The sequence below is a fragment of the Hyperolius riggenbachi genome, chromosome 1 (assembly GCF_040937935.1).
Source record: "Hyperolius riggenbachi isolate aHypRig1 chromosome 1, aHypRig1.pri, whole genome shotgun sequence".
NCBI lineage: Eukaryota > Metazoa > Chordata > Amphibia > Anura > Hyperoliidae > Hyperolius > Hyperolius riggenbachi.
The window spans coordinates 301498539-301525366 of record NC_090646.1 but is presented as its reverse complement, the minus strand read 5'-3'; the positions used below and the strand labels follow the sequence as shown (position 1 = coordinate 301525366).

General features: G+C 45.7%; 2 protein-coding genes across 7 annotated transcripts in view; one reads left to right on the top strand and one right to left on the bottom strand.

Annotated features, from left to right (window-relative positions):
- APBA3 (amyloid beta precursor protein binding family A member 3) overlaps positions 1 to 24096 on the bottom strand; it is a 202396-nt gene extending 178300 nt beyond the window's left edge. For 2 of the 6 annotated variants that reach the window (XM_068233789.1, XM_068233788.1), the window contains exons 1-2: positions 22962 to 24088; positions 6601 to 6640 (exon numbers count right to left, since the gene is read on the bottom strand). In XM_068233789.1, coding sequence (XP_068089890.1) covers positions 6601 to 6640; positions 22962 to 23726 — 805 coding nt within the window. In that variant the 5' untranslated portion in view covers positions 23727 to 24088. Of the gene's footprint in view, positions 1 to 6600; positions 6641 to 22961 lie in introns of all 6 variants that reach the window. The other 4 variants (XM_068233790.1, XM_068233791.1, XM_068233786.1 and 1 more) reach the window with 4 other exon arrangements.
- The window catches only part of MRPL54 (mitochondrial ribosomal protein L54), a 66080-nt gene continuing 63190 nt past the window's right edge, over positions 23939 to 26828 (top strand). Inside the window, exon 1 of the mRNA XM_068233792.1 lies at positions 23939 to 24173. Within this exon, the coding sequence (XP_068089893.1) occupies positions 24080 to 24173 (94 nt within the window). The 5' untranslated portion in view covers positions 23939 to 24079. The remainder of the gene's footprint in view (positions 24174 to 26828) is intronic.

Below are 26828 nucleotides of genomic sequence, written 5' to 3'. Positions count from 1 at the left end.
GGCATTTGACAGCTTGAAGAAAGGAACCAGAGATTCCTGCCTTTAGTAAGGTGGAATGCATGAAGGACCAGTCTATTGTGTCAAATGCCTTTTCCATATCCAAAGAGAGTAAGGCGAAAGGAGTCTTAGAGGCTTTGACTATATGTAAGAGGTTGATTACTTTTCTAAGGTTGTCAGGGGCCTGTCTGAGCGGGACAAAACCCACTTGGTCTCTGTGTGTTAGAGGACCTAATACCTTATTTAGTCTGGCTACTAATATGGCCGTTAATAATTTATATTCGAGATTCAGGAGAGATATAATAATAATAATAATAATAATTCCTTTTTTTGTATAGCGCCTTTCTCCTGTCGGACTCAAAGCGCTTGCGAGGCAGCCACAAGAGCGCACTCAGTAGGCAGTAGCAGTGTTAGGGAGTCTTGCCCAATGAACTCCTTACTGAATAGGTGCTGGCTTACTATGGGTCTAAAGTTCTTGATGTCTAGGGGGTCTCTTTTGGATTTGGGAATAACTACTATGGTTGATTGTAGGAACTCTGGCGCTGGAGTTTTACCATCCAAGATGGAGTTAAAAATTTTCTTAAGATGGGGTATGAGAATTTTTTTAAACTTTTTATAGTAGATTGCCGAGAAGCCGTCAGGGCCTGGGGCTTTACCGTTCTTTAATTTTTGTAATGGCAAGGAATACTTTGAGGTCGGAAATTGGTGCATTAAGGGATGAGGCCTTGTCAGGCAATAGTACCGGGATTTTCAGGTTTAGAAAAAAGTTGTCAGTAGGGGCCTCCGTCGGTGGTGCAGGTTTAGCTGCGTACAAGGATTTATAGTAGTTTGCAAATTCTGTATGTATCTTAAGAGGATCAGAAGTGATTGTACCTTGTTTAGTTTTAATTTGTAGTATTTTATTGTTGGAATGAGCTTGTTTAAGCTTTCTGGCCAACCATGTATTTGGCTTGTTATACTGAGCATATATCTTTGACCTGGTCCATCTAATTGCCTTCTCCGTCCTGGCCGAAAGGAGTATATCTATCTGGCATTGAGTTTCTTGTATCTGCTTATACAGGTATCTAGAGGGAGTGGAGGCATAGGCTCTTTGTAACTGGGAAAGCTTATGTTCCAAATTCAGCTGTTTTTCAGTTTTGAGTTTTTTCTTTTGTGAGGCTAGTTTTATAAGTTGGCCTCTGTCGGCTTATGGGCTAGCCACAGAATATCAGGTTTTATGTGAGGTGTATCATTTAAGCGGAAATAGTTAGCTAAGTGTTCCTCCAACTCTAGAACCACTTCATCATCAGACAGAAGGCTCTCATTGAGTCTCCAAGGGGGACGTGCAATGGGGGTTGTAAGGGAGGAACATGCCGTCCATACCATGTCGTGATCCGACCATGAGCTAATCATGTGTCTAGCGTAGACTAAATTCGGTATCAGGGTAGCGGATATTAGTATGGCATCGATTCTGGAGTAGGTGTGGTGGGTGGCAGAAAAAAAAGGTATAGTTGCGGGAGACCGGGTTGTGTTCCCTCCATGTGTCGACAAGGTGGTAATCTGAGAGGACTTTGTTCAGGCATTTAGAGAGAGTCTTCTGCCTAGATGACGGCGGTTGCTGGGATCTGTCTAGGGCTGGGTTGGGGGCTATATTGAAATCGCCTGCCCATATAGTTGAGTGTTGTGGGAAATTATCTAATTGCCTGAGAGCTGCGTTGATAGCTGTCATAGGGGCTTCTGGAGGGGCGTATAGATTAACCAGGCATACCTTATGAGATTGTAGGGTACCTACTAGTATTACATAGCAACCTTCATCGTCTGTGATACATTTATCGAGGACAAATGGCAGAGAGTTCTTTAGTAGCGCCATAACTCCTCTATGTTTTGTATTAGCAGAGGATGTAAAAAATCTTTGGTATTGGTTATGAAAGTACTTAGGGGATGATGTTTTCGTGAAGTGCGTTTCCTGTATACACAGTAAATCTGGGCTACATTTTTGATAATCTAAAAAGGCTTTTCTACGCTTGAGTGGGGAATTTAAGCCCTTTGCATTATGAGATATTATATTAACTTGATCCATAGTGGACAGTTTAGGTAATGCTTTAAATTTGTAGTAAAAGGCCCAGTGGGTACCGCGCCCCTCCCCCTCCCAGGGGCCGCGCCCCACCCGCCAAGGTCCACCTGCAAAAAGAAAACCTGCACATAAACATTTAAACATGACAGTAACAATGGCCAACGTGGCCAAACAGTAATGTTAGCACAAGTAAACATTATTAAAGAGGGAAATATCCTCAAAGCAATGAGGAGAGCTGAAGGCGATATTATGTCACCGTCGGCTCTGCTCATTTGTTGGGGGCAGCAATGGTCTCCTCGGTCTCTTCCAGCATATTTTAGAAGTTATTGTTTAGATTTAACAGTAAAAAGACAAATGGTATAACATTCGTGGTCCTACAGCACCATCTAGTGGGCTATTATTGCTAGTACATCAAAATAGATTATATTTGAGTGAGGAAATGGACCTGAGATGATGTATATTAGGTGGGGATAGAAAGAGGAGAAGAACAGGAATATGAATATTAGGGGGATACATTTATGAGCTCATGCATACTATCAGCGGATTGTTAATGACTTTTGTTCATTTATGATCATACAGATAACGGTTCGTATGCATTGAGAGGTATTTTAGAGTTTATCAGGAACCGTTATAACTCAGGAGCCAAACCCACTTTCCTTCTTCAAACCCACCTCAGTGGGGGCTGCTCCTATCGTCTTGATCTTCTATCGAGAGTGATAGCTAAATATAGCCCAGGCGGTGGGCCCTAAGACCCCTGATCTTCTTATGGTGATATTTAAAAGAAGTGAGGCTTGGGCTTATGGGAATTATGGAGACTATGGATATTCCATAAGTGGTGAGAGTCTATAGAAATTCTGGTCTGTACAGAGTAAGTTGCAGAGTCTATTTTTTTTTTTGGGGGGGGGGGGGGGGGGGGGAGTTCTATTTTGGGAATGCAGGGGGAATACTCATGAGGCCAAGTGCATAGGTTAATCAGTTCCTTACGGATTCAAGTTCCAGTGTGATCTGATCAAGGTGCTCTGGTCATCAGGAATAAGGCCTGTAGGAGATTGTAGAGCTACCAGCTGTAGTATATCAGATGTTGAATCTCGATGATTGTGATGGGCGAAGACGGTGCCTTCTGGAGGCCCAGACTCGAGCCGGTCTTGCTTGTTGTTGAGGTAGCGACGTGGATGGCATTGTTTTCATTTGAATACCTGCCTGCTCTAGGTGCCGGCGTCCCACCTCCAGTGAGCAGCTAGCGTACGTAGTGCCATTATAGGTAAAAATTAGAGAGAAGGGGAAACCCCACTTGTACCTTACCGAGGCTTTCTGGAGTGAAAGTGTCACTGGACGGAGATTCCTACGGCGCTGGATTGTTGATGGGGCTAGGTCGGCATAGAGCTGGACCCTTTCCGGAGCTCCTGGGAGAACCGTGATATTTCGGGCGGCATCAAGGATGAGGTCGCGGACCTCCTCATACTGAAGCTTCAAGATTACATCTTTGGGTAAGTCCGGGTTGCGAGGTCGAGCCAGGGCACGATGAATCCGTACTATGCGGAATTGAGCCTGGTCCACTTGTGGAAGGAGTGCGCTGAATATGTTTAAGGCCGCAGGTTTCAGATCCGTAAGACTCTCTGGTAGGCCTCTGATGCGGATGTTGGCCCTTCTGCTGCGGTTCTCCACATCTTCAAGTTTAAGTTCGAGTATCTCTATCTTCTCTGCCTGTTGGTCGATTTGGAGCTTGTCTGCCTCCTGGGCATCTGCCATGTCGTCTACTTGCTTCTCCACCTCGTCCACTCGGTGTCCCAGATCTTTGATCTGGTCAGTGATGTTCTTGACGGCCTCCTTCAGCTCGAGTCTAAACACGCGCTGGATGTGTGTAATAAGGTCCTCGTGTTGAGGAGGGAGTTGGAGGGTCGCATCCAGGTCGGGGTTGAAGGCTGGTGGGGAGGAGGTCTGTCTATCCGGGGTTGATGGAGCGATCGAGAGGCCAGGTTGTTCGTGTCCGCCATCTTGGAGTTGTTTGGGCGGTGGCCGGACTGTGGCGGAGTTTTAGATGCAGGTGCGGGAGTGGATGTTTTTTGTCCTTCTTTCTCCCTTCCTCGTCCCGACATGTTGGAGGAACAAGGTTCCGTTGTTAGAAGGCTGTAGGAGCACTAGAAGTCTCTGATTTTTCGCTGGAAGACAGCCGAGGTACGGAGCGGCAAGGATTTACATGTGTCCTTACCAGCGCCGTGCATGCGCCCCGTATCCTCTGCTTTTTACATTGTTGATCACAATCTCCTCCTCCAGACACATGGAGCCCATACATGGTACAATATTTTCATTTTTTCTGATTAGATAATTTTGTTCGATTATTTCATTAAATTGAACATAAAGATCTTTCCAACATGACCGATCAGATGTTTATCGAAAAAAATGGATAACAGTTTTTTTTCTTGATCAAAAAAAATATATATATTTTCAACTGTCGTACTATTCAATCGTTTTGGTTGAATAAATGGGAAAAATCAAACATTTTTTTGAACCGTGTATGAACACCATTATGCATTAGGAGCCTTGCTCTTTCCTGGATGTCTTCCTACTTTTCTCGAAGGTCTTTCACTGACTCTTATTCGGACTACATCTCTCCTTGTCCGCTATCTGTTGGGGTACCTCGGGGCTTGGTCCCTTGTATGCTTCTATTTTCCATCTATATGCAAGGTCTCTGCAACTTAAAGGGATACTGTAGGGGGGTCGGGGGAAAATGAGCTGAACTTACCCGGGGCTTCTAATGGTCCCCCGCAGACATCCTGTGTCCGTGCAGCCAGTCACCGATGCTCTGGCCCCGCCTCCAGTTCACTTCTGGAATTTCTGACTTTAAAGTCAGAAAACCACTGCGCCTGCGTTGCCGTGTCCTCGCTCCCGCTGATGTCACCAGGAGTGTACTGCGCAGACACAGACCATACTGGGCCTGCGCTGTGCGCTCTTGATGACATCAGCGGGATTGAGGACACGGCAACGCAGGCGCAGTGGTTTTCTGACTTTAAAGTCAGAAATTCCAGAAGTGAACCGGAGGCGGGGCCAGAGCATCGGTGAGTGGCTGCACCAACACAGGATGTCTGCGGGGGACCATTAGAAGCCCCGGGTAAGTTCAGCTCATTTTCCCCCGACCCCCCTACAGGTGCGACAAAAATTAAACAGATATTACTCACCTGGAGCTTCTTTGAGCCCATAGAAGCCGTCTCGTGCCCTTGTCACAGCCCCGGTCCTCCTCGTTGTCCCACTGGCCGCCCGTGAAGATCGCGGCCCTGCCAGCAGGTCGGGTCTTCTGCGCCTGCGCGGGGATACCTTCCCCCGCGTCCACGTCATCTGGCACATACTGCACCTGCGCAGTACGCTCCAGATGAGAGCGGAAGAAATGCCAGAGCAGGCGCAGAAGACTCGGCCCAGCAGGACAATGCAGAGGACTGGGGCTGTGGCGAGGGCACAGGACTCCTGCTATGGGCTGGAAGAAGCCCCAGGTGAGTAAAATCTGTTTAATTTTTGTCGCATTGGAAGTCCTTTAATAAACTCATTTGGTTTTCAATACCACCCATACGCTGATGGCACTTACCTTCTCAGCCCGTGGCCTTAATTCCCAATTACGCACTCCTAACTGCCTGTCTGCTTCAATATATGTATGAGAAATGAATAAACATTGTCAGTGAAACTTTAAACTTAGAAATGTAACCAGTGACATACACAAAAAAAAAACGATGGGATTCCAGTAGTCCTATTTAGAGCTATCTATAAAGGGTATTTTCATTAATATGGCTCTGTAGGGGAAAACTCGAAACACCCAGAGCTACATATTGCCCTGAAAGCTAATGGTGAACCAGAACTCCCAAGAGCCATATTAATCCATGGCATGCACTGATGAGGATCAACCAATCCAAAACAGTCTGTATGCATGTTGAATTAGTTTGACTCTGTAATATTAACAAGCTGAAACATAATTTCATTGCAGCGGGTTTGGAGGTGTGTTTAGCTATCACGGAAAACAAAGAGATGATTTGCATATCCAGCAGTGATGCACTGTGAGACACCTCAGAGCTCACTCCAACCTGAATAATCGCAAATACCTTCTGTTTTAAGAAGCCAAACTTCTCTTTTGCACAGCATTTTAGTGAGGAGGCATTTTGGTCTTGTTCAGCCCATTTCATAATCCTAGGAGTTCTGGTTCACCATGAGCTTGCTGGGCAATCTGTAACTCTGGATGTTTCAAGTCCTACCGCATAGAGCTATATTAATACATGCCATGCACTGCTGAGGATCAACCAATCCTAAACAGGATGCTGGATTAGTTTGGCTCTGTAATATTAACAAGCTGACGCATCATTGCATTCCAGGGATTCTAGAGTTGTGATTAGCTATCAGGAACAACAAAAAGATGATTTGCATATTCAGCAGCGATTCGCTGTGGGATCTCAGAGCTCATTCCAACCTGAATAATCACAAATACCTTCTATTTTAGGAAGGCAAACATCTGTTTTGCTTAACAAACAAAAACAATGACTTTCAAGTACAGAATAATTTTTACTATTTACCTTTTGCCAATGTTGGGTACTGAATGGGCAGCTTCGGAGTCTGTGGGGAAAGAACATTAAATAAATATAGTAAGCACAAGCTCCTGAAGACTTAATGTACACAAATAACTTACAGAGACTCTGTAACAAAAAAAAACATCCCCTGGGGGGTACTCACCTCGGTAGGGGGAAGCCTCCGGATCTTAATGAGGCTTCCCCTGTCCTCCTGTGTCCCACGTCGGACTCGCTGCAGCCCACGGAACGCACAGGCAACAATTTGTTGCGCTGTGCAATATTTACCTTTTCTGGCTCCAGCAAGGGTGCTGTTGCGGCTCTTCTGACAGAGATAGGTGGAAATAGCCAATCTCCATTGGGTCCGCTCTGCACGGTAGAGAGGCCCGACGGAGATCGGCTATTTTCACCTATCTCCGTGCAGAGAACCGGTACTGCGCCTGCGCTGGAGCCCGGGAGGTAAATATTTACATCCACGCCGTTCCGGGAGGATTTTCTCCGCCGACGTGGGACACAGGAGGACGGGGGATGCCTCGATAGGATCCGGAGGCTTCCCCCTACCGAGGTGAGTACCTCCCAGGGTACGTTTTTAGTTACAGTTCCTCTTTAAAGAAAGTAATGATAAAACAAGAACATTGATACGATTTTAAGTTCAGTTCAGTAATATAGTATTACTATTTTATAGTGATTAAGAAAATTATTAGAATCACTAAATATTTACCCCAGATGAAAATGGTATGCCAATTTTATTTTTCCCAGCTGTGATGGTACATGCAGGGGTATGTGGACTGCATCGTGGCCAATAGTGCCAAGTGGTCTCCATCTTTGCTTATAACAGTGCCGTATGTATGTTTGTATAGTATTTCCTCTGCTTTCAAGCGTCAAGTGTTGAGGACTAGGCCTTGTAATAGTAGGTGATGAGTAGATATCCTGCAAGAACCTTACACCTATGAAAGCATCAGCTTTGCTTCACAGTATTACCTTCCCTGAAGGTTATGATGCTAGGGCGACATTACAAGGCCGAGGCTATAGAGCAGCGTCATTACCCAGCAGGCTAGTAACATGTCCTGTTGCTATGTAGTAGGTGGAGGGTAGACGGCGGGCAGTGACATCATGCAGGAGCTGGGTGCGTGGTGAGAACAATGCTCTTAGCCTGCGATTGGCCAAATCAATCTGCCAGACTGATTACTGATCAAGGCTTTAGTCTTCTGTGTACTAAGCAAATAAAATAGTCCAGCCCGTGGGCCAAATGCAGCCCATAATTTTTGTGATGGCACCCAAAGCTCTCTACAGTTTTTGATTCCATGCGGCCCGAACGCCATAGCTGCAGTGCCGCATGCAAAGACCAGCAGCAGTAAAAGCCACAGATTAGCAGCTGCCACTGTGCTAACTGCACTTGGTATATGGGTTATTACCCATAGAAATGTTTTGGCAAAATGTCACAAGCATAGTGTACCCAACAGCAGTTGGCAAAAAAAATGTGTTTAATTTCGTTAGACATGTCATAGCATGCAAACTTAATGCCTCAAATATCATATCCTTCAGTGCAGTGGATATGTGAATGTCGCTGGATTTATAATCTTAAAGCCACAAGGTCCCCAGACTTAAATGATAATTTAAAATATGCTCCATTCTTGTAACTTCCAGCTGGACTGTGGCCCCTTTTTGGAGTGTGCCCTTCTGACCTGTTTTGGGGGTGGGGGGATGGAACGCCCTTCCCATGGGGGACTCTTGGGGTGGGGGCCCACCAGCAGCTCCTCAATATGGTCTGTGAAATTTCATTGCATTAACAGACCTCTGTGTGAGAAAACGCGGAAAAGCCGCCGGTTTGCACGCGTAGGCCTACATCCACTAGTATGGCTGAACGCGGAGAAACTGCCGCATGCTCTGATAGCGGTGCCGCCGGTTCCGCGTCCAGTGCGGCAGGTGCTTTACAACACGTCTGGTGTGGCTGGGACTGATAGTCCACACAGGTTCAGAAGGACGCGCGCGCTGAGAGGCAGAACTTTTATGACAGCCAGAAGGGAGTCAGCTGACCAAGCCGGTCAGCTGACGATTCAACCAGTTCCCATTGGTCCAGCACTTAGGGAAGGCGTTGGAGAGCGCTATACTCTATATACGCTGGGTGCTGGTCATTCTCTGGTTGTCTGCCGTTGCGATCACTACGTGGAAGCACTCAGACCTATTGTCAGATACTGTGTTACCATTCCGTTATACTTCAGACTAGTTCCAGGGTGTTGATGATCAAGGACCTCACACCCAAGATTAGGAATCTGAGTTACCATTCTGTTATATACCAGAATAGTTCCAGGGTGCTGATGATCACGGAGCTCACACCCAAGATTAGGCATTGTTTATTATCTGTTATGACTTTCTGCTTTCCTGACTACTCTTCTGATCACTGATTCGGTACTTCGCTATATCTGATACTCTGTTGCCATTGCCAAACCCTGCGTTCCTTAGGATTACCGAACCAGCCTTCTGTCTGTGTACTTTATCTGTCTGTGTGTTGCCGACCTGGCTTGCCCGACCTCGAGAACTATCTCCCAGTTAGGAGATAGTTCACAGATCAGTTAGTGACACCTTCCTTGGTGTCACTCACGCTCTGGCCCTTCCTACCCCCAGCCTGACTCCTCCCTTCGGGAGAGTCTCTGGCTACTGGAAGGAACTTGTTCTCTTGTGCAGTATTCCTTACTGCTTTTGTACCTGTACTCCAGGTATTGTCCTCAAAGTATTACTGTTGCACCCAAACACTCATACCTCAGGTGTCCAGCGGTTAGTGATATATCTGATTATCGGTGATACTGCAGATCATCAATAATCGGGTATATGGGGGGGTAAGGGACCCCCGTTTAGCCGCGGGATATCAGCGTTTTAGCAGGGGCACACATGCCCCTGCTGAATATAAGCACTGAAGCGAGATTTAGTCTCGCTTCAGTGTCTCTTTAACCACTGCTAAATCTTAAGTGCGACTCTTTTACCGTTTGAATCACATTTTCTCCAATTATACCATAACTCAGCGGATCTCAGACAGATCATATAAAAACCAGCATTTTACATTCAGTCATCATGTTCTGAACCAATCGATAGCAAAGTTGCTTGGGCTGACACCTTCTCTGCCGAGGGATTTGATATTTCAGGTATAGAAGGTGCCAGATCAACACTTTGGCCTAGTGCACACCAGAGCGGTTCGGCAGCGTTTTCAGATCAGTTTGCGGATGTGGAAACGCTTGGGTAATGTATTTCAATGGGCTGGTGCACACCAGAGCGGGAGGCGTTTTGCAGAAACGCATACTCCCGGGCTGCTGCAGATTTTGGATTGCGGAGGCGTTTTTGGCTCCAATGTTAAGTATAGGAAAAACACAAACCGCTCTGAAAAACAGCACTTCAGAGCGGTTTTGCAGGCGTTTTTTGTTACAGTAGCTGTTCAGTAACAGATTTCATGTATTGTTACAGTAAACCTACTACACCAAAAATGCTTCACAAAACCGCAAAATGCTAGGAGAAACGCTACAGAAAAATAAGAAAAAGCATTTCAAAATCTGCTAGCATTTTGCGGATCTGCTAGAGGTTTTTGGTGTGCACCAGGCCTTTGTGGACCAGATACCTCCCGTTCAGGTTTAAGGCATATCTGATAATTTTGACATGTTTGGCATCTATGGAACATTGATTCATTTAGTAAAATGTCTGAATGACTTATTCTTTCATATCAAGGGGAATTAAAAGTCATTCTCTCTACCTCTCATCAGGCTAGAGCAGGAATGTGGACCTAATGATTTTATAAGGGGATCTGTTCTTCTCCTTATCTTTAAAACTAGGATGGAGAGACTGAGATGGCTGCCTGATCTCAGAGCTGCGTACCACCGGGAGAACATAAAGCTGATACCGCCGTTCAAGCCTCGCAGTGCGCCCGCTATAGGCAACATCCGATAGGGGAGACTCTGCTGCACCCAGTAAGCCATGGCACAGAGCACGAGAAACAAAACTGGGTTGAAAACTAACACAAACAAAACCGCCGGGGAGTCTGCCAAGATGGCGCCCGCAGTGTCTCCTGAACACGAGACTGAGGATGGCCTGGAGAACACCCCTCCTGCACTCTACATAGACCACCCTGCCTCTCCTCCTGATCAGATCACCCTCGAGGAGCTGCGATCAATCATCCGGCAAAAAGTTGTTGATGCCAACAAACAACTTGGATGCGAGCTTCTACGTGAAATCAGGCTCCTCGGTCAAAGAACCGCAGATACGGAAGCCCGCCTTGATAAAGTTACAACGGTTCTGGAGGGGCACGAGGAGGACATCGAACAAGTACAGTCAGAGGTACGTCTCTTACACGATAAGTGGGAAGACTGGGAAAACAGGTCACGGAGGGAGAATATAAGAATACGCGGCATCCCAGAATCTGTGCAAGAGCTGCAAGGATTCGTTACTGACCTTTTCCAGGAGCTCTCACCAGACATGCCACTGGACCAGCTAGAAATAGACTGAGTCCACAGAGCCCTCTCCCGTTCGACTGTTAATGTCCCCCCCCCCCCCCCCGGGACATTATACTGAAGCTTCACCATTACCAAGCTAAAGAGAAGCTCTTGCACACCGCAAGGAACAAATCAGACCTCTCTTTCCAGGGGCACCAATACCAGTTATATGCAGACCTAGCACCCACCACTTTACTAAAACGAAAAGAGATGCGCCCATACCTCAGCATTCTCAGAAACAAGAACATCCGTTATCACTGGGGATTCCCCTTCCAGCTCGTTTTCACTTGGGAAGGCAAACAGCAAGATGTCCGTAGTGTAGACGAACTCCGGGATCGCTTTCGGTCCTTGGGCCTTCCCATGCCAGCTCCGACCCCCCAGGCTGCTGAGGACTCTGCACCGGATCCATTGCAGGGGCAATCGCAGAATCGAAGCCCGGCTCAGCCATCTACTCCTAAGAAACAGAGCTCCCCTGTGCAACGTGCTCAAATTCTCAAGCAACTCTCGCAGCTGAAGTTCCAGAAAGTGCCCTGACCTACTACTCGCCTTTGCTGAGATCGTTTCGATCCTACCTACTGCCCTACAGTTTAATACTCAGGTTACCTCTGACAACCTTGATGCTCACTCCTAAGGTACTCTGCCTTTTTTTTTCATATACCAGACATCACTTTAAACGATGTACACTATTACTACATGCCCGGTTGGCATTTTAGCCTGGTTGGCGAGACTGATTTTCCTGTGCAAGACTGATTTTTCTATACGAGACTGCCACTTAATGGCCACTTAGAAGTACAACACAGCCTTGCCTCTTGCCTCTATAAGCCCTCATTTGGCTATCATCCATCTTGCACACACGCAGGCAGTATCTCGTGTAGTCTGTTGGAAAAATGTGCAGCTTATTTTTCTCTACCAGGTTGCCTGATTAAATGTGATTATATGTTCACCTGTTTAAAGGGATACTGTTGGGGGGGGGGGGGGGGGAGTCGGGGGAAAATGAGCTGAACTTACCCGGGGCTTCTAATGGTCCCCCGCAGACATCCTGTGTTGGCGCAGCCACTCACCGATGCTCCAGCCCCGCCTCCAGTTCACTTCTGGAATTTCTGACTTTAAAGTCAGAAAACCACTGTGCCTGCGTTGCCGTGTCCTCGCTCCCGCCGATGTCACCAGGAGTGTATAGCAGAAGCCCAGTATGGTCTGTGCCTGCACAGTACGCTCCTGGTGACATCAGCGGGATCGAGGACACGGCAACGCAAGCGCAGTGGTTTCCTGACTTTAAAGTCAGTATCCCTTTAATGTTACAGTTAATAATTTTATAAAACCTAAGAAGAATAAGCCAGAGTATACTTTGCATGCATGTTATCGCATGATGTTATGGCAGCTGATAGCTCTACTACGCCTAGGAAGAAGAGCAAGTTGGAATGGAATTCGCCCTTATGTTAACGCATGGGGGTGTTTTCCTTTCTGTGCTAAAGGAGTAATCTTGCCTTTCCGTAATTGGAAATTATGAGTCCTATGCGCACTGCTGCACTATTAATAGCCCCTTAACCTCTCCCACCCCCAATAATCTTACCACACTCACCTATGCATTGGACACGCAGTTTAACTTAAATTATAGCCCATCCATCTAAAATAAGCAAGCTTACCCCTACCCCGAGGATAATCAACTGTTACAATAAGACAACTGTGACATTTGCTTATCTTCACTGATGTCTATACATGTATATATAATGCTATAACTACGTTTGCACTTTATAACGGTAGTATCATAGTTAAATGGTTTTACATCCATGTATGTAATTTAAATATATGTCCACTCAGTGTTCTCCCCAGAATTTGTTTCCAGCCGGGTGGCATGAAATAGTAGCCGGGTGGCATGAAAAAGTAGCCGGGTGGGGCAATATGAGAAATTTAAAGTCGGTGCTTCTGTGTGCAACCCTGCTTATAGTATAAGAGGAGGTGAGCTGATGGCAGCCAAATGCCCATCAAAACTAGCCGGGTGGAGCACCCGGCTAAAAGAGCCTGGGGAGAACACTGTCCACTGTTTCCTTTCTACACATCCTTGCAGGAATCCTCTGTCAGTGCGCAACTATAAACCCACCGCCCCCTCACCTCAATTAATCCCCCTTTTATCCCCCCCCCTTTTTTTAATCGCTATTGTACTCCAGATATCTACTGGCAGAGATACCCCGGAACTCTCACCGCACTTCTCGCCATAACTTAACCCCTTCACTACTGCGATGCGCTGTGGCGATATCTGCTCATAAGCAATCTCCCAATCACTCTCCCTTTTCATGCGCCCCACCGTGCACCCAATGGGCTCCATACCAATGAGGCCCCATGGGAGCACCCTGATGTGTTTTCACATCCTTACGTACACACAGAGGACTTCTGGATGTCAGACTGTTCTCTTCTTCTTCCTTCTTTTTCTGTTCCTTCTCTTTCTGGTATCTACCCAACCTTTCTCTCTTAGTCGGTCTGTCCTCAGACTTGTTTTCTTGGGATTATGTACTTGGTCACTTTATGCAAATTTGTACTACTTGCTACTTTCTCTGCCACCCAAATTACAAACATGGCTTTGAATATTGTCTCCTTAAACGTACAAGGCTTTAACTCTCCCACTAAGCGATCCAAAGCTTTCTCTTTGTTTCGCGCCAAACATGCAGATATTATTTTTCTCCAAGAGACCCACGTTCAGATATCATATACCCCTAACTACTTAAATCATACCTACCCGCAATTTTACTCCGCCAACGCCTCAACTAAACAAAGAGGTATAATTATAGCCTTTAGGCGTTCGGTAAATTTCATTTGCCGCAAAGAAATTAAAGATTCCAGCGGCAGAAATCTTATCTTACTAGGTACAATTCAGGATCAGGAGGTAACTATCGCCTCATACTATGCCCCCAATTCCAACCAAATTCCTTTTCTCAGACACTTTTTGGAGTTGCTGACCACGCACGCTAGTGGTACTATAATCGTGACTGGCGACTCCAACCTGTGCCTTCGGTCACATCTCGATAAAGATAACCCCTCCCGGACTGCCCCCACTGCCACCGATATCCACTCAGCTAAACAGTTCGAGAACCTCCTCCAGTCGGCCTTGCTAGCTGACTGCTGGAGAGAATTCCATCCAAGCAAAAAAGAGTTTACCTTTTATTCCCATCCACACAACACCCAATCCCGAATCGACCACTGCTTCCTTAGCCTATCTGCCCTTCCTGGTCTGACTGCCGCTAGGATTATTCCAGTTCCCTGGTCTGATCATAACGCAGTCTTCGTTACACTGTCCTCAATTATCTCGAAACCACCAGAATTTAAATGGTCACTTAATAAAGCATTGCTATCTGATCCCACGATCACAGCTACTCTTGAAAAACACTTAAATGAATATTTCCTCCTCAACTCTGGGGTAGGCAAGGTATCAGATTAAACAGTATGCACATAAAGCAGTCCTACGTGGACAGATCATTGGATTGGCATCTAAAAGGAAAAAGATCAAGAGACAGGAACAGTCTGACTTGGAACGGTTATACTTGGAGGCAGTCGACCGATTTAATAATGATCCCAGCCCTAAACATAAACAGGCTTTATTTAAAACCGAAGAAGCCTTAAATCTATTCCTTACCAGTTCTGCAGAAAAACAACTTAGATGGACTAAATATAGGTTCTATACTAATTGCAATAAACCAACATCCATGTTTGCCCATAAACTAAAGAATCAAGAACCTCGTCATAAAGCTCTCAAACTTCATACTGGCAACAATACATTCACTTGCAACCCGTCTAAAATTGTTGATATCTTTCGTAAAGGCCTGGAAAAAGTTTACCATCAGGCGCCCCAGACTAACAACATACTATTGGATAACATCTTAAATTCTCTCCCCCTGCCCACCATCCCAGATATCTTTCAGCAAAAACTAGACCTTCCTATCTCTTTAGACGAAGTCTCCTGTGCTATTAAATCACTTAAAATTAATAAAACCCCTGGCCCCGACGGCTTTACAGCCCTGTATTACAAAAAATGTAGCAATATATTGTCACCCTACTTAGTTGCAGCTTTTAATAGTATCTTGTCGGGTTCCTACCCTGGTGCTGACTCCCTGCTTGCAGGCATTAGCACGATTCCCAAGCCTGGCACGGACCCCACTATCTGGTCAAATTACCGACCTATTTCACTACTAAACATAGATATAAAGATCCTAGCTAAAATAATAGCAACTAGGCTCAACGAAGGCATTGACGCACTAGTTGGACTTGACCAGGTCGGCTTCATGCCTCGCCGGCAGGCGGGAGACAGCATCAGAAGAATACTGCATTTACTTCATTCGGCGGCGCGAACTAGTACCCCCATGATGCTATTGTCGTTAGAAATACAAAAAGCATTTGATACGGTATCGTGGGAGTATCTTTTTGCCTTGTTGAAGAAATGGGGGTTCGGCCCTAATCTCGACCTGGCTCAAAGCCTTATACAACTCCCCTAAAGCCTTCATACAATACAGCGGTTTTAGGTCCCCTGTATTCCCTATCCAAAGAGGAACCAGGCAGGGATGCCCCCTCTCTCCTTTATTATTTGCCTTGGTAATGGAACCTCTTGCTTTAATGATCAATCGACATGAGGAGATTGAGGGGGTCCCCCTGGCTGGTCGGCAACACAAACTCTGTTTATACGCAGATGATGTCATCTTAAAGAGACACTGAAGCGAGACTAAATCTCGCTTCAGGTCTTATATATAGTAGGGGCATGTGTGCCCCTGCTAAAACGCCACTATCCCGCGGCTAAACGGGGGTCCCTTCACCCCCAACCCACCCCCCGCAAAAGATGGTCGGCAAGTTGGTCGTGGGGATTGTCTTCCTGGAGGCAGGGCTAACGGCTGCAGCCCTGCCTCCAGTCGCGTCTATCAGACGCACATCGCCGCCTCTCCCCCGCCCCTCTCAGTGAAGGAAGACTGAGAGGGGCGGGGGAGAGGCGGAGATACGCGTCTGACAGACGCGCATGGGGCAGGGCTGCGGCGGTTAGCCCTGCCCCAACCAGGAAGCGCTCCCCCGCTGCACGGAGGGGGTTTGGGGGGACAGGGACCCCCGTTAGGCCGCGCTATAGCGGCGTTTTAGCAGGGGCACGCATGCCCCTGCTAGCTATGAGGTCTGAAGCGAGATCTATTTTCGCTTCAGACTCTCTTTAACGATTACTAATCCACATACATCCCTTTCTAACTTAGCAGATATACTATTAATCTTTGAAGATATGTCAGGTCTTAAAATTAACAGCGCTAAATCCAAAGCCCTTAATATCTCTCTCCCTACTGAAGTAGTCACGAAGCTACAGTCTACTTTTGAGTTCAAATGGGAACCCTATAAATTGAGGTATCTGGGGATTTTCTTAACCAAATCATACAAAGATATTTTCATGGCCAACTACCCCGCCCTCCTTCAGGATATCACCCAATTACTAGAAAGCTGGAAGCATTACGCAATCTCAGGGACAGGTCGCGTCGCTGCGATCAAGATGTCTATTCTCCCCAAACTGCTTTACGCCTTTCGGGTTCTCCCTATCCACGTCCCCCCTTCATTTCTTAAGAAAATACAATCTAAGATCTTTACCTTTATCTGGAAGGGCTCAGGCCCCAGGATAGCTAGAACCACACTGTATAGACTTCGGTCTGACGGAGGCCTCGGTGTCCCTAACGTTGCAGCCTACTACAAAGCAGCTCAAATATCGCAATTAACCACCTGGTTCATCGAAACTTTACCTCCCTTATGGTGCTCTATAGAAAGGTCCTTATGCTACCCCATCGCCTCACAAAACCTCCTCTGGCTGTCAGGCCCACAAAGAAGAAAGATCAAAGACCCCATCATCTCCCATTCCTTAGCCATATGGGATCAAACTAAATCGAAAGGGAGGTTTATATCCCCCCACCTACCACTCCTTTCTTTCTTAGGACACCCCTCCTTTCAACCCGGCCTACACAACCCAGCCGCTTACCAATGGTGGCGCTGGAATAACCTCACTACAGTCTTCAATCTAGTCACAGACAATTCCATCAAAACATTCTCTTCATTAAAAGAGCATAGGCAAATTCCGGAAAATGAGCGCTTCCGCTACCTCCAAATTTCTCACTTTATTAGCAGCATTATTGGTAAGCAGTCATCCCTACTGTCTAAAACCTACTTTGAACACATATGCTCCTCAGACCCTAACTCCCCCGGGCTCATTTCCATGCTATACAAGGGTCTTGTATCTCCTCCAAACCTCCCCAAACCACAATATATTTTAAAATGGGAACGTGACCTTAGCACTAACATTGAACTCGAGGATCTAAACTTTATGTGGAAATTCGCCCCCAGTTGCTCCATTAGTGCCTCCCTGGTGGAAACACAATATAAGGTCTTATTTAGGTGGTATCTGACTCCTGATCACTTGGCTATATTTCAGACCAGTACTTCTGATCTCTGCTTCAAAATGTGCGGACAGAAGGGGACCTTTTTGCACACATGGTGGTCATGCCCTAAAGTGCGCAGGTTCTGGATTAGAGTCTATCAGGTGATTTACACCATCTTTTAAAGCACAAATTCCTAAATTACCCCAAATTGCTCTACTTGGTATGAAACCCCCAAATATCTCTACCTCACAATATAAATTACTCCAGCACATATTTCTAGCAGCTAAAAGAGTTATCGCACGTGCATGGAAAACCTCAACGTTAGCATTTGCAATACGCCCTCTGTTTTGACAGAATGAAAGCTATCCTGGATGATACTCTTTTAAAGTTCGAGAAAATATGGAAGCCTTACTTCCTTAACTATTCGCACTGGTTACCTCAATACCTCACTGAAGTTTAGCGACCTCCAGACATCCTACACTTCCCATCACTACATGAGGACAGACCGACTATGTTTCTTACGTTTCTTTCTCTCTTTCCATTTCTTTCTTCTTTTTTCTCTCTCCTGTGCCTTTCTCTTTTCGCTTGTATTTGAGGTCTTCCTTCCCTCCCCTCTCCCTCCAGCCCCATTTCCCCTCCCCCCAGCCCCCCCCCCCACCCTTACTCATAGGTGCAAGCAGTCCGGACCAGTCAATCCATCGATGCTGCTGGTGGTTCGTTGTAATTCTGTTGACTCTACTTCATAATTGGACTATGCAGGATGTTGGTATATGTTGCCTCGTTGCTACCAACATCCGCTCAATGTTTATGAACTTTATTCTTCAAATACCACCTTGGGTTACCACCGGTGATGTACTTACCTCCCCATGTTATTTTTCTTGTAATACGTTTTAAGACTGACAATAAAAACCTTTTTTGAAAAAAAAAAAAAAACTAGGATGGAGAAACTTCCTGGAGAAGCTTTATTGCCCCCTTGATAGATAACCTTTTTCCTGTGTGGCAGAGGTCTGGTTTTTGCAAGGAACACCATCTTCTCAACACAGGCTAATGGATTTAAAGGGGTACTCCAGATCATATTTTGTGCGCATTTTCATGCGCTTGCCGCAATGGTGTTTGCGAAATCGTGACAGTTACCTTAGGGACTTAACATTTTTAATATGTATGTCATGAGGGTATATTACTGTTGTTTTTGAAGGTAAGGGCTTGTAATTTGTGCCAGACAAAACTGAAAAAATACATCTCTCTTTCCAAATAAAGACAGAGTCCAGGACCACCCACAAAGGTGCAATTGAAAAGGTGTGCAAAGGTCCTCGCCCCTGTACCAAGGAGTCACAAGCGCTGTAATCCTCCAAAGGACCAGCACCACGCAGTATGTAATTAAAGCTCAATTACTTTAATTAAAGCATATTTGTACTTCTTGGACAGCACACCTTTCTTGCTTCAATGGCCGTGCCAGGTCTAGTCCGTGTGGCTAGCACAAACTTTACATAGACCACAAGAAAAAGATGACCAGCACCGGCCGTTTCTTAAAAAGCAGGTTGTTTATTCACCAAAAATGTGAACAAAACATTGCCATGACATCCAGAAACTTCCAGAATGTAACTATAGCTCAGTTGTAGGAATAGCTCTTTTCTGCATACAAATGGATGAAGGTCCCCTCAGACATAGGTGATGCCTTCATTGCAGCCCAATCTGCTCACACAACGGACAGTCGCCGTTTTGAATGGATCAACCTATCTTTGTCAAGTGATAGCATGTCCATGATATCACTTGATAGCATGGACATGTGTTTTGTTCACATTTTTGGTGAAAAAAAACCTGCTTTTTAAGAAACGGCCGGTGCTGGTCATCTTTTTCTTGTGTTTTATTAAAGCACAGGCATGTTGACAGCAACAGCAGCCCGCTGTGTCGGCCTCATAGGCCTTTCTCAAGTTGCCAAATGGTCAATCACCGTGTGGCAACTTGAGAAAGGCATATCAGGCCGAATCAGCGGGCTGTAGATGTCAACATGCCTATGCTTTAATAAAAGTAATTGAGCTTCAATTACATGCTGTGCGGTGCCGGTCCTTTGGAGCTGTGCCGTCCAACTTTGCGGGCATGGAGGGACGTTTTTTTTTCCAGACCACATGGGCGAGGGCCGGTAGACCTCCGCAATCCAGATCTCCCCCCCCCCCCCCCCCCCAGGAGGGAAAAAAAAAATCTAGCAGCAGATTTTTCCACAAAATGCAATTCGAGTGATAGCAGAATCCCCACAAAGTACAACCAGATTGGCTGCAGATTTACCCACAAAATGCAATCAGATTGGCTGCAGATTTACCCACAAAATGCAATCAGATTGCATTTTGTGGGTAAATCTGCAGCCAATCTGATTGCATTTTGTGGGTAAATCTGCAGTCAATCTGATTGCATTTTGTGAGTAAATCTGCAGTCAATCTGATTGCATTTTGTGAGTAAATCTGCAGCCAATCAGATTGGCTGTAGATTTACTCACAAAATGCAATCAGATTGGCTGCAGATTTACTCACAAAATGCAATCCGATTGGCTGCAGATTTACTCACAAAATACAATCAGATTGGCTGCAGATTTACTCACAAAATACAATCAGATTGGCTGCAGATTTACTCACAAAATGCAATCAGATTGGCTGCAGATTTACTCACAAAATGCAATCAGATTGGCTGCAGATTCTCCCACAAAATGCACACAGATTGGCTGCAGATTCTCCCACAAAATGCATTCAGATTGGCTGCAGATTCTCCCACAAAATGCATTCAGATTGGCTGCAGATTCTCCCACAAAATGCATTCAGATTGGCTGCAGATTCTCCCACAAAATGCATTCAGATTGGCTGCAGATTCTCCCACAAAATGCATTCAGATTGGCTGCAGATTCTCCCACAAAATGCATTCAGATTGGCTGCAGATTCTCCCACAAAATGCATTCAGATTGGCTGCAGATTCTCCCACAAAATGCATTCAGATTGGCTGCAGATTCTCCCACAAAATGCATTCAGATTGGCTGCAGATTCTCCCACAAAATGCATTCAGATTGGCTGCAGATTCTCCCACAAAATGCATTCAGATTGGCTGCAGATTCTCCCACAACATGCATACAGATTGGCTGCAGATTCTCCCACAACATGCATACAGATTGGCTGCAGATTCTCCCACAAAATGCATACAGATTGGCTGCAGATTCTCCCACAAAATGCAATCAGATTGGCTGCAGATTCTCCCACAAAATGCAATCAGATTGGCTGCAGATTCTCCCACAAAATGCAATCAGATTGGCTGCAGATTCTCCCACAAAATGCAATCAGATTGGCTGCAGATTCTCCCACAAAATGCAATCAGATTGGCTGCAGATTCTCCCACAAAATGCAATCAGATTGGCTGCAGATTCTCCCACAAAATGCAATCAGATTGGCTGCAGATTCTCCCACAAAATGCAATCAGATTGGCTGCAGATTCTCCCACAAAATGCAATCAGATTGGCTGCAGATTCTCCCACAAAATGCAATCAGATTGGCTGCAGATTCTCCACAAAATGCAATCAGATTGGCTGCAGATTCTCCACAAAATGCAATCAGATTGGCTGCAGATTCTCCACAAAATGCAATCAGATTGGCTGCAGATTCTCCACAAAATGCAATCAGATTGGCTGCAGATTCTCCACAAAATGCATTCAGATTGGCTGCAGATTCTCCACAAAATGCATTCAGATTGGCTGCAGATTTACCCACAAAATGCAATCAAATTGGCTGCAGATTTACCCACAAAAAGCAATCAGATTGGCTGCAGATTTACCCACAAAATGCAATCAGATTGGCTGCAGATTTACCCACAAAATGCAATCAGATTGGCTGCGGCGATCAGCAGGACATCCCCCTAGTGAGGAAAAAGGGGGGGGGGGGGAAGTCTGGTCGCCCTGGCCGTCTGCTGATCTGTGCTGTGGGCTGGAGAGCCCACGCTACACAGATCAGCGCGAAATGGTCTGGTCGTGGTTAAAGAGAACCCGAGGTGGGTTTTAAGAATGCTTTTATGACAGAGGCGCTGGTTCTGCATACTATCACCAGCCTCTGTGTCTGCACTGTGTCTTGCCCCAGCCCCCCCCCCCCCCCCCCCCGCGCTCTGCTGTCCCCCAGAGAAAAAAACCACTGTGCTAGCGACATGCAGCTTGTCGCTAGCAGGCGGTTTACCTTTGTGCTGCCTGTCACTGCCGCACCCCGCCTGCGTAAGCTAATTGGAGGGAAGGGACGCAGGCGGGGGAGTGGCGATATAGGGGAGGCTAGGGAGCAGCAATGACAGGCAGCACAAAGGTAAACAGCCTGCTAGCAACAAGCTGCATGTCGCTAGCACAGCGTTTTTTCTGGGGGACAGCAGAGAGCAGGGGGGCCTGGGGGGACACCGTACAGATACAGAGGCTGGTGATAGTATGCAAAACCAGCCTCTGCGTCCTAATGGCATTCTTAAAACCCACCTGTAGTAGCTTCAGAGGACTGAGTCATACTGATAAGAACAGAAAACATGCCAATAGGCAATTAAATGTAGTCAAGACTGTATCATAAGAGGTTATGCTCTTCAACTTGCATTTAACATGGTATGACAAATGCAGGCTAGTGTTGTACCTAATTTTCTGGTTGAAGTCGATGGACGTATGTCTTTTTTCAACCCAAATAACTATGCAACTATGATTGTTATAGATCTCTGTGTATGAAACTGTGCCCTGCATAGTGCATACTACAGCAAAGTCACCAGTATGTGGCAGGGATCGCCTGATTCAGGATACATGTGCTTGCCAATTGATTAAGCAACCAGCTGAAAAAGCACAATACCACGTCCACCACCACCACCCCCGAACTCGTGGTTTGCAACGCAGATTTGGGCACAGCTGGCGCCACCATAGATCTTAATAGAAATACAGAAGACTGAGCTGAAGTTCCTTATAAAATACTGTAATTTGGCAACTAGCAATAGCTGGCAGCTGAATCATTCCCTACCATCCACGTGGACCTGGCGGGGGAATAGTAATTAACGCCGCCACGACTTGTGCAGCATCAGGGTAAGCCGAATTTCGGCTATATCCTGCACCCAAGTCTCTCGGCTGCAATTTCATTTGTACGCCTCCCCCCATCATAAAATACTTACCAACCCTCCGGGTGGCATTTTTTATCCATCCTGTAGCACCTAGTTGCTTTTCCGTCGTCCTCTGTGTACGACTCCCAGAATCACATGACACCCCTGGAGCCGTGCACGGACACCACAAAACCACTAAGCACCACAGGAAGGTTAGAAGACCCCATCCAGAGACTCAGTAAGTATTTTATGCCCTGCAAACCCCCCCAAATACTGTCCCTGTTAACCCCACAGACATGCCGCTTAGTTGAGACTTCCGGTTGCCCGAGTTCTGGATTACCGGAATTTTGCTGTAGCTGTATTTTGCATCATCATTGTATATGCCTTAATTTTGAATATTTGAATAAAAAAAAAAAAAGTTCACATAACTCCACAGTCTTACCGGTTGATAGTCTTTCTGTGAGGGGGCCTGGTGCTCCGAAATCTTCAGTTTAACTAAACTAGATGAAGTTTTGCTTTGCTCAGGAGACAAGGATTCGTTCTTTTGTAACCCCAAGTCTAAGACAACCGGATATTCCTGAGCCTTTTTAAATTTATCGAATACAGCCAAAGGTGTTCCTGCACTCTCATTTGCTAATATGCCATCCTCATTCTGAAAGAGGTTAAACAAGTCTCTGGTGTCACTATCTGTGCAGAACAGTTCATGACTACAAACTGCAGTCCCAACATCAGATGACCTATGGGATGCTAGTGCCTGACCTTTCCCAATGGCTATATGCAAAGGGCATGGAGGGCACCGATCATCCTGATGTAGACACTGCCTTGATTTTTGGCAACTAGTACTAGAGCAAGAGGAGTCTGAATCCGTCTGCCGTGTATTAAAATCTGGCAGTTCGCTACACAGTTCGTCCATATGAAAAGCATCTCCTTTTGATCCTCTCTCCAGTTGTGAATCCGTAGCCATGATCACATCCTGAGTCGAGGAAGCTCTGCTGTGCATCCCTGAACAACCATCTGCACGTGGGGAAACTGTTTCTGGACTTTTGGCACACAAATCCAAGTTTTCGGGCTCACTCGAGTCAGTACTTATAGCTTCCAAAGCTATTTGAGTGGAGGGAGGTATTTTCTCCATCTTACTTGCCATAGGGTTTCTATTACACGTAAAATGAATACTGTTTCGCCAATGCTTTACTCGGTACAGAGACATTCATATACCCCCCGGCCATTTCTTCGACACTGTAGACCACTAAAGTCTACCTCGGTACCGCTACCGTAGCCTACATAACCAGTGGCACGACAGCGTTATATCGCCTTAGCGGCTAATTCTTTCTTATCGACAAATACGGAACTGAAACTCAACAAACACACTACGGAAAGACAGCGCAGTAATCCTTAGCGAAAAGGATTCTGGGATAGTGGGAGGAGTTAGAGTTACGCAGCAAAGGAAACTCGCTTGAGACGCACATCCTATAGCATGCTTCCAAGGGCAGTGGGTTGCTGGTTGTTGGCTTCGCTACAGGTCCAGTAGTACACCGAGCTTCATTTAACCTCGTAACGAGTATGCAGATAATGGCACACTCAGCCCTTAGAAGTGCGGGTATTTTAATGATACGTTGCAGTAACGTTAATTTAAGGGGTTATGCCAAAAAAACAGGTGAGGCGATTTTATGTATTTTTTTTATTAAATATTAATGTGGTCTAGCTGATGAAAACATTTTGCTGATTGTTGGTGCATTTGTTATACCTTTTCTTCGGGTAACCTATATATACATAGCTCCCAACTGTCCCTTTTTTGGAAGTACAGGCCCTCTTTGGCAACTAAATCCCTCTGTCCCTCTTTCTTCATTATTTGTTCCTCTTTCAGGACTGATGTACAGATCTGTGTAAATATATGCATTTTTCTGCTAAAAAAAAGTGTTTAATTGGCTCCAAGCTTTATTCCTATCCTTTACATTGGTATTTCTTCATTTTAAATGTTATTATGAAAAACTAGTGATGATAAGACCGGTGTGGTTTGAATTCTAAAATTACTGTAGTGAGCAAAGTAATAGTTTCTTGAAGACTAAGGCTGCTTTCACAGTGGGACGTTACAGGCTCACGTTAGAGCAGCCTGTACGCAGCCCACCGCACAGTAATGAAAAATCAATGGGCTGTTCAGAGTGCCCACGTTGCGTTAAATTGTAATGCTGCATGTCAAGAGAACGTACTGCATGCTGTACTTTATACGCGGCTAAGCTGCGTTTGACTGCTTGCACATGCACACTAATGTTGGGGAGGAGGGGAGAGCGGCCAGGCACATGGCTAATTAATATTCACTGCACTTTGTGACGTGTGCAGTGTTTACTTCCTGGAGCAGCCGCTCTGTGCGGCGATTGGCTGGCGGGACTATGTGATGCCGTATGCGTCCAAGAGTACGCATCACGGACGCCAGAGTGAGCTGCACAACGCGGCTCGCTCTGACATCCAACACCTCCAGGCGTTGCGTTAGGGGCCCTTTATGCGGCCATAACGTCCCCTAAAACGCAACGTCCTGGTGGGCAAGTAGCCTAAATCCGTTTCTACTCCAGTATTTTGCTGTCTTCACAATACCATTTATCATGCCGCAAGGAAACATTCTGAGGGCTGGAACAAACTAGATCAATATTTTTTTTTTCCAGCATTTAGGGAGCGTGAGAAATCACTAGCGATTTCCCTAAACGCTCTGCCAATGTAAATGGATGGTGCAAATTCATAGTTACATAGGTACTTATCCGTTAGCCGGGCGCATGCGGCAGGTGGCGCTAATTACTATTCCCCCTCCAGGCCGACATGGATAGTAGGTAAAGATGTAACTCTGGTGGAGTTTTGTCGCCACCTAGAGGATGCGCCCGGCTAACGGATAAGTACCGTTACATATAGTTATTTTGCTTGAAAAAAAGACATACGTCCATCGAGTTCAACCAGTACAAAGTACTACTCCAGCCTGCTCCCTCACATATCCCTGTTGATCCAGAGGAAGGCGAAAAAACCCTTACAAGGCATGGTCTAATTAGCCCCAAAAGGGAAAAATTCCTTCCCGACTCCAGATAGCAATCAGATAAAATCCCTGGATCAACATCATTATGCATTACCTAGTAATTGTAGCCATGAATGTCTTTCAACGCAAGGAAAGCATCTAAGCCTCCTTTAAATGCAGATATAGAGTTTGCCATAACGACATCCTGTGGCAATGTATTCCACATCTTAATCACTCTTACTGTAAAGAACCCTTTCCTAAATAAATGGCTAAACCGTTTTTCCGCCATGCGCAGATTATGTCCTCTAGTCCTTTGAGAAGGCCTAGGGACAAAAGCTCATCTGCCAAGCTATTATATTGCCCTCTGATGTATTTACACATGTTAATTAGATCCCCTCTAAGGCGTCTTTTCTCTAGACTAAATAAACCCAGTTTATCTAACCTTTCTTGGTAAGCGAGACCTTCCATCCCACGTATCAATTTTGTTGCTCGTCTCTGCACCTGCTCTAAAACTGCAATATCTTTTTTTGTAATGTGGTGCCCAGAACTGAATTCCATATTCCAGATGTGGCCTTACTAGAGAGTCAAATAGGGACAATATTATGCTAGCATCTCAAGTTTTTATTTCCCTTTTAAAGCATCCCAAAATTTTGTTAGCTTTAGCTGCAGCGGCTTGGCATTGAGTATGATTATTTAACTTGTTGTCGATGAGTACTCTTAAGTCCTTCTCCAAGTTTGATGTCCCCAACGGTATCCCATTTATTTTGTATGGTGCTAGACCATTGGTACGACTAAAATGCATGACTTTATATTTTTCAACATTGAATTTCATCTGCCATTTATGTGCCCATATAGCCATCCTATCCAGATCCTGTTGCAATATGACACTATCTTCCTGAGAGTTGATGATTCTGCACAATTTTGTATCATCTGCAAAAATAGCAACATTGCTCACTACTGCATCTACTAGGTCATTAATAAATAAATTGAAGAGCACTGGACCCAGTACAGACCCCTGTGGGACCCCACTGCTAACAGTCTCCCATTTTGAGTACGATTCATTGACCACAACTCTTTGTTTTCTGTCCATTAGCCAGTTCCCTATCCATGCACACAGACTCTTCCCCAGTCCTTGCATCCTCAACTTTTGCACCAGACTTTTGTGGGGAACAGTGTCCAAGGCCTTTGCAAAGTCCAAGTATATCACATCTACAGCTTTCCCAATATCTATATTAGCATTCACTACCTCATAAAAGCTGAGCATGTTAGTCAAACAGGACCTGTCTTTAGTAAACCCATGTTGATGCTGAGAAA